Source organism: Sabethes cyaneus, chromosome 3 (assembly GCF_943734655.1).
Source record: "Sabethes cyaneus chromosome 3, idSabCyanKW18_F2, whole genome shotgun sequence".
NCBI classification, from domain to species: domain Eukaryota; kingdom Metazoa; phylum Arthropoda; class Insecta; order Diptera; family Culicidae; genus Sabethes; species Sabethes cyaneus.
The window spans coordinates 46,362,722-46,371,091 of NC_071355.1; the positions used below are offsets into that span (position 1 = coordinate 46,362,722).

The window sequence follows — 8,370 nt, forward strand, 5'->3', positions numbered from 1 at the left end:
TATTGACAGGCGTCTACCTGCTCAACTTGTTATCCCGCTACTGTGAAGTTGTTAGTGGAACTGTTAGTGTTCACTACTATAGACTTAGTTTTTGCTACATTGACTGTGAGACCTGCTGTCTGAGAGCTCTCGGAAAGGTCATCTAACTTGCTCTGCATATCGTTTCGGCGTTGTGCGAGCAAGACAATGTCGTCGGCTAGGTCGAGGTCATTTAGCTACACCATCGTTAGAGGATTCCAATGAAATCCTCGATTTGGTCTACTGTCAAAAGCTTCAACTAATATCTCATCCATAACGATGAGAAACAGAAGCGGTAATAAAATGCAACCCTGTCTCACGCCGGCCGTAACCCTTATGGAGTCGGACAAGACGCCGTCGGGTAAAACTTTGCATGAAAACGCCTCGTACTGAGCCTCGATGAGATGGACTAGCTTATCTGGAACTCCTCTACGCCTAAGTGCGCCCCAGATGTTTTCGTGGTTGAGTCGATCCAACGCCTTTTCGAAGTCAACAAACACCAGCACAAGAGAGTCCTGGAATTCGTTGATCTGTCTACACTTGATCGGCCAGCACGAAATCCAGCTTGCTGCTGCCGGAGAGTAGCGTCGATCTTCTCCTGGATCCAGTTGAGGATTACCTTACAGAGTACTTTGAGAGTAATACAGAGCAACGTGTTGCCACGCCAGTTATCGCATTCAGTTAGGTCTTCTTTCTTAGGGACTTTAACCAAAGCTGCGGTTTTCCATATGTATTGCTGAAAAGCTGATGCATCATCTGGGCTGACAAAGATGGGTCAGCTTTGAGCATTTCGGCTGAAATACAGTCTATCCCTGGCGCTCTATTGGATTTCATACTCTTGATGGCTGCTACAATTTCATCCAGCGATGACGCCTCCGAGTTGACGCGATTAATTCGATGAACTGTAGGCGTCATACGCTTCTGGTTTTGTTGGTCTCTGACACTTGAAACTCGGAAGAGTTGTTCAAAATATTCAGTCTATCGCTTAAGCTGTTCTGTACGGTCAGTCAGTAGCTGACCAGCTCTGTCCTTTAGCGGCATCTTTGTATTCATCCTGGCACCACTAAGGCGGCGAGAAATATCGTATAACAAACGGATACGCAAAACGGATAACGGAACGGATCTTTGGCGTCGGCAGTTTCTTCTTGTTCGGCTAGGGAGTTAGTCCAGGCTCTCTAGTCCCGTCTACAAGCACGTTTAACAGCCCTCTCCAGTTCAGAGTATTGTAATCTAGTTCTAAGTAAAAATTTTTGGGAAAAGGGAGATAAACCGTTAAGTTATATGTAAAATCAAGGTGAAATTTTATTTCCTCTTGCGACTTTGGTGGTCGAACTCGAAAGGAGTTTTCAGTTCAGGTATTTCAGCTTCCTTTTGACTTGTGACCATCATATAATCTCGATCCTTGAGTACTTGCCAATATTATTAGCAATGATATTGCCCGGATTAGTGGTTCGTTTCCAGCGGTTTCTGTTTGGATAATATTTTAAACAACATTTTAATCACATTTTGGACCTCATTTTTGATCAGATTTTGGATCAGATTCTGGGCCTGGACCACACCAAACTTGAACCAGATCTTGGAGCTACATCATATTCCAGACCAGATTTTGGGCCACATTTTTATCAGATTTGAACCAGATATTCGATAATATTTTGGACCACATTTTTTATCTAATTTTGGACCAAATTCTAGACCTGACATTCTAGACCTTTTAGATCAGATCAGCGAAACTACCAGCCGGATTTTGGATCAGATATTGAACCAGATTCCGGACCTGGACCGTATTTTGTACCTGGACTAGATTGTTCAGGATTTTGGAACAGATTTGGACTAGATAGTAGAACATGTTTTTTAACACTTTTTTTATCAGATTTTCGATCCAATTTTCTGCCTTGTTCCAAACCCGTAGCGTGACATTGTGGCGACCCTCGTTTCTTAAATCAATGTTCCTTCGAAGTTTATTATTTTTTACAATAAGACTGTCATATATGATTCGCACAACTCGCTATATTCAGTACTTCGCTACACTCGACAGTGTCTGAGGTTCAGGCCGTTTTGACTCCCCCTAGAGCTAGAGCCCTTAGCGGGGGCCAGTCTGGCCAACTGCACGCTAAACCGCTGATTCTAGATCATAGAGTGAAATTCGAGAGATTTTGAAAGCTAGAGTACGGCCAGTCGAAGCTCCCTTTATCGAAACAACCTCAGGAGATGCCTCTGGACCGCATTACATCCTTATTACCGACGTGGAAAATGTACCGGCAAATTGCGATGCAGCCGTTCTTTCGTTCGACACAAGGACTTCGAGACTGTAGAGACTTTTCATGCAAAGATATCCACAAAGCCACCTGGAGATGCCTGACCTACATAGGGGAATTGAGTATAATGTGCCCCCCTAAGAATAAATGGATATATCTCTGTTATGATTCCCCAAATTAACATGACAACTACGAGTATATGTTGGTATTTAAGCTGACAACCAATTGCAATTGTTTATTTCATTTAGCATTGTGGAATAAACATGCTAGGAATTATTTAATAAAAGCACCAAAATGTTGTGTTTCTCGTCTGCGCGGGGTAAAATGCCCCACCTGCGGTATAATATGCCCAATGCGGTAATTTGAGTATTTCTACCAGTGACAGGCCATCTCTATTTTGTAGAAAGTAAAATTATTTCCTTTGTTTTGCAAAATATCGTTATTTTATATAAAATAAACTTAATTTCGGCCTTCTGGTGCACTTTTTCTTTTTTTTTATTAAATAATAATAATTAAATAATGGCAACTGGCTTCCACTTAGATCTGTTTACCTATGTTTAAAGTCACATTTGCAAGGGGGGCAAATTGCATCACCGCAAGTGGGCATATTGGCCTGCTTTTACTTATTTGAAAAAATATTAAATGCTAAAGCAAATCAAGCGTTTCATACTGTTATTTTTGGCAGGGATGTCTTTTTGAAGTTCACTTTACGCAATCGAATCGCAACAACCGGTTATTTACAGATTTTGACAAGAAAATAGCTTATGGAAATGACGCCAAAAGTTACATCGGAAGCTGCTCAAAAACAAATTTATTTTTGTTTTTTTTTACAGCATGTGACAACTGTCATACTTGCATAGTAGGCTAGTTCCATCAAATACTATGGTTTCTGGGTGGTTTTGCATTTTGATTTCGCGGGAGATAACTTTTTCACAATTTCATCTTCGATGTATCGAAAATTTTGTGTTCAGTAGTTTAGAATGTCTATCAAGTATCAATGATGCGTGCTATATAAACTGCACAAATTTAATCTTAGGAAATAAGTTTTAGGAGTACATATTTATTAATGGTAACGATATTGCCACCAAAAATGTCTTTGTAGTATTGTATACTCAATCAATATTGGGCAACTTCTAGATTGTTACCGATTTTGGACCCATGAATTTGTAAAACTGGTAATTTGGGAGCCATTTCTAAAAGAATAAATCTTGATTTCTGAGCGTAAAAAGTAAATTTGGTTTGAATTCGTAAAACCCTTTGGTGAGTTTTCTATGGTAATAGAGTAGGGCGGGGCATAAGTGCGATGTTTGAAGTTGTCATCAATTTTCGTGAGATATAAAGAAGGACAACAACATAATATATTTTATAGTGATGCAGTAACTCAATGTCTTTACATTCAACTATAAATCACCTGCGGTAATAGTGTTTTGCAAAATAAATTCTTCTTTCTTCTGATCAAGTACCGATTCGCACTTTTACCCCACTAGCGGGGCAAAAATGCGAATACCGCGGGGCAAAAGTGCGAAGCTCGAATCCATGAAATTGGCACAACAGTAGCTAACAAAACCATATTATCTCCAATCTGCGTTATGTTTCGGTAAGGAATATTCTTAATTGGCACCTTTCCTATTATGCGCTGGTGTATTGCAGGCTCCGTTAGATCAAAACTTTTCCAAATGTTTGTTTTATGTTTCATCAGCAGAAAAACATTGTTTTCCTTCGGCCAACATCTGTAAAGCACACAGTTTTCTGCAGATGTTCCATCTCTAGTATCTGTAAAATAGTGTCTAAGGCTGTGTATAATTAGCTATACATTTTTGCCTCGTCCATGAATCGCACTTTTGCCCCGTCCGTGAAACGAACTTTTACCCCGCTAAGCGCTTGACGGGGTTAGATTAAAGTACGGAAAAGCGAAATATATTTTGTAAATTATTTTCGCTCTACTTTCAAAACAGATATGTGAGTGACTTAAAACGCTGCTACAAATTTTCAACAAGTAATATCCTCCTGTTGATATCGTATTTGCCGTATAACGAAAAATTACATCAAAATCGCCCTAAAATAACATTTGCACATAACTCAGCAACTATGCTTCGTAAGCAACCAAAGTTTACGTTAGATTCAAGCTGTCAAAGTAGTCACCCATCCATGCCAATGTAGAAAATTTACTCGGAATCTGCACCGATAAATCATTGAATCGCACTTTTACCGGCATCGCACTTTTACCCCTCCTTACTCTATTCTATTTGCGGCTTTTGTACAAGTCTTAGGATTAGAAGTATGCAACAGTGGCTGCTAAATCATACAGACTCATACAGCAATGTTCAAACTGCGTTGCAGCATGCACTTTTATTTTGATAACATTCCGCAGCATCCTCTTTCGCCTTCCTCAAAATCCCGCGCAATCTCGGGGATAGATTTGCTTGAGCTGTAAACAACGAACCCTTTTTTCCGGTGTCGGACAGCAACGCTGATGGGTGCACAAAATAAACGGTCTAATTGAATTTGAATGTAAAACTTTTTGAGTGTCTAGCAACATAAAAGCATACCGATAGCACACACTACTAGCATCGCATAATTTACATGCGTGACTCATCCATTCGTTGCGTACCGATGTTATTTGCTTTGCGAGGCGTGCCGTTTTATGCTTCTTCCACCACTATCGTATCTATGCGTTCGTTCGTAGGTCCGTAATTACGCTAAATCGATTCATCGCAGACAGAGCCATTTCGGGACGCCGCCATCGAAATGCTACGTACGAACAAGAGAATGAACATAAACAAAGTTGGCAATTTACTACTAACACTAGTGCGATCGTATGCGCGTATAGTTTTTCATTTGTCCACTGTTGGTAGCTCTGCGTCTATCCTACACAAAAGCATTCATCGGCATGAATGAAAGAATGAAACGATCGTCATTCATGCAATCAACAGTGTCAGACTAGTTTTAGGTGGTTGCGACAAGTGTGTCTGGAGTGCGTGGGATCGGATTTTGCGGTGTTGCAGCAGGTTTCAGTGCCTTAAAAATGTCCTCGACTATCGAGAAGAACGAATACCCGAAGGCATCAAGTGAGTTCGAAGCGCGGAAGCATCCGTAATGCTGGAAAACTAGTTTTAAATTGAAGATGACTTACTGTCATTAGCTTTCGATGAATGCAGAGTACACACCTAGTGATACACTGTGGATCGAAAGAATTTGGCCGTGCCTAAGCGGCTATTGTGTAAGTAAAGGTAGACAAAACAAGCTAATTAATGTTTGTTTCCATTAGATGCCTTGGTACTTGGAGCCATTCTGTCCTACGTGGCGTCGATATTTTTGATGATGAGCTTCTGTTCACCCTACTGGATTGTATCGTATGACGAATCGTTTAGCAGTTTCAAAAACATGGGACTATGGGAGTACTGCTTCAAGGATTTTAGCTATCCCTACTACCAGTTTCCGAAGCTCTTCAATGGGTGCCATCACATCTTTAGTCAGGTAACTAACAGGCGGTATTGAATTAAAATTTTGGGGTTTCGCAGTTTGAGTTTTGGTCCAGACGTATTGAGAGTATTCAGAAACGCTTCCTTCGAAATGTTATTTGTTGTAATCATTTTAAATAAGATGCTGAGTTTTATGCTCCTTCGAGGAGGGATAGTTTATTCTACTCAAAGTGGTTTTTCTCAGCTACGAAATATTTCATTCAGACCAGGAATCGGCTGTAGTTACGTTCAATAAATAGTATATAATGATGATAATAATTTTGATTTTTTAGGAATACTACGTCATTCGAGAATATTTACTTCCCGGCTGGTTGATGGTGGTACAGGGCCTAGTGACTATATCGTTCCTGTTCACGTTCGGTTCGCTAGTAATTATGGCTTGCGAGATGGTCAGATGGCCACTAAAACTGGTCTTGCGCTACGAGTGGTTGCTGACCACAATTTCTTTCGTAGGGATTGCAACGTCGTGTAAGTTTAATAATTTCTAATACAAACAAGCATTTTTCAATGAGGAAGATCACAAATTTGCTGACTTACCTTCGGAGTTTTCCACCCCGTTGAAAATTGCTTGCATTTTCATACAAAATGTTTCTTCTATGACGCTTGGATCAAGAGTTGTGAATGTTTGAAATAAGCGATGTCCGAGAAAATCGGAAAATTTTCCTTGGAGTTTTCTGAGAAACATGATTAAAGCAATAACCAGCAGTGTTCTTTACTGTCTTGGTATAGACATGCCTCTCAATAGGTACAGTATCGCTGTTAGACAATATCATCTTATCAAATTTTATATCTTTCAGCCTTGTTTATGTTTCTGGCGGTAGCCGTATTCGGTGGAAATGCATATCGCCGCGATTGGTTGATGTATCCGAAATTCAACGTTCTATCTTGGTCCTATGCGCTGGCAGTGATTAGTTTCATGATTCTGGGATTAGCATCTCTTTTACTGTACAAGGAAGCTAAGAAATCCTACGAACTACGCCGCGAAGCGAAGAATCTTGTAATGCAGATGCAGATGCAAGAGCCCGGTTATCACCCATCGCATCACACTAGCCGAAGCCTTCACAGCGGTGGATACATCTAAGTATACATATCACACGACAGGAAAAAAAATCCGTTTTATGTTCAAACTTAATGACGAATTGTCGTGTTAGATGTGCTTTTTGAATACGCACACGGATGCACGCACGCACATAAAAGATAGCAGAACAAAAAATCAAATTAACAACAGAAACAAAGTCCGCCAGTCTCCTGTACGTCTTTTTTGAAAGCACCGTAAATTAAGCAACAAAATCATCATCAGGACGCCCCAAGGGACATAAAACACAGCACTAAACGTGGCCTTACGAGCATCAAACTCACGAAAGCATACATTTCTACGTGCGTTCTACTCTACTATATAGGATGTGTCATTAATGTTATTTTTTAGTGTCTTTTTGGTGTCGAACTGAAGCAAAGAGAAGCATTTCGTTAGAGGAAGGAATAGAGAACACACAGCACAAACACGAACTAATTTCCGAACATTCCAATTAAATTAACCTTAACGGTTAGGTAAACTTTTCGCCAAGCTCGGCTTTAAGTTGCAAGATTTTATGACTTGGCCGGTTTTCTGACATAAAAACCAGCCATCTCTAGTTTACATGTTTGCACTCACACAAATTCGATAATTTGTTAGTTCTGTTGATGATGTCTAGGTCTATTAGATGTGTAAATTTAGTTGATAATGCTACATTAAATGTGTTTACAAACTAGCAGCAACAAACTGGAAGTTGAGTAACCTCGAATCTCGTACTATCGTATCGCCGTCCATTTTGATTAAGTTTTTAATAAAACTTTTAGCAACGAATAATGTTCTTTGTTTCGATGTATTTTTATTTCCTTTTATATTTTGTCACATCTGATAGTATATTTTATAAGAATATATAGCGCATAGAAGTGTGTACTATACAAATTTCTACGCGCAAATTTATACACATATATTGTAATAATCAGCCTAATAAGTACTGGTAATAAATGTTGTAGTAAAAGAAAACGTGTTTTGTATCGTTTTTATTTTAATTTAACGTTCTAGTTTTCCAGTCCATCAAAATGACTTTCTATACGAGCCGTCGTATGTATGTCACAAGTCGCACATCAAGGATCTGATTATTTATGATACAAACTCAGACTGAAACATATGCACATCTCAAATCCTGTATCGCTGGATTGACGGCATAAAGCAATTTCCCGTGAAATAGGTTTGACACGAGTCGTTTCAATATGGATGAACATGAAACACTTTATAACTATTTAGCATTATAGAACGTGTCGTTAGTTTGTGCTTTATCTAAGGGTATATGTCTTGCGAAATTAATTAATTTTCATTCACGTAAATGTTTCCAAAAGTTTTTTTAAACCAAAATTTTAAGAATAGGCGAACCAGCCAGAGGCTCAAAGGCTCTGAAATAAAAGATCACATCAAAATTATAATCAAATTTTCTCATAACCTTAGGATAATAATTAAAGAGAATTATAATAGGCAGTCTATTATTAGTGAGAAGTGATTACAACAAGACAACAAGAGTATAGCTTTTCACGAAATAAAATAAAAATGAAATATCGCAGCAGGTTAGCATCCT

At 39.2% G+C, this 8,370-nt stretch overlaps 1 protein-coding gene across 1 annotated transcript; it reads left to right on the forward strand.

Annotated features, from left to right (window-relative positions):
• The first annotated feature begins 5,219 nt into the window (after nt 1-5,219).
• LOC128741240 (uncharacterized) lies at nt 5,220-7,768 on the forward strand. The gene is made up of 4 exons (XM_053836894.1): nt 5,220-5,341; nt 5,542-5,750; nt 6,028-6,223; nt 6,553-7,768. The coding sequence occupies exons 1-4, from the start codon at nt 5,299-5,301 to the stop codon at nt 6,834-6,836; spliced, it is 732 nt and encodes a 243-aa protein (XP_053692869.1). The 5' UTR covers nt 5,220-5,298; the 3' UTR covers nt 6,837-7,768.
• Nucleotides 7,769-8,370: the final 602 nt, after the last annotated feature.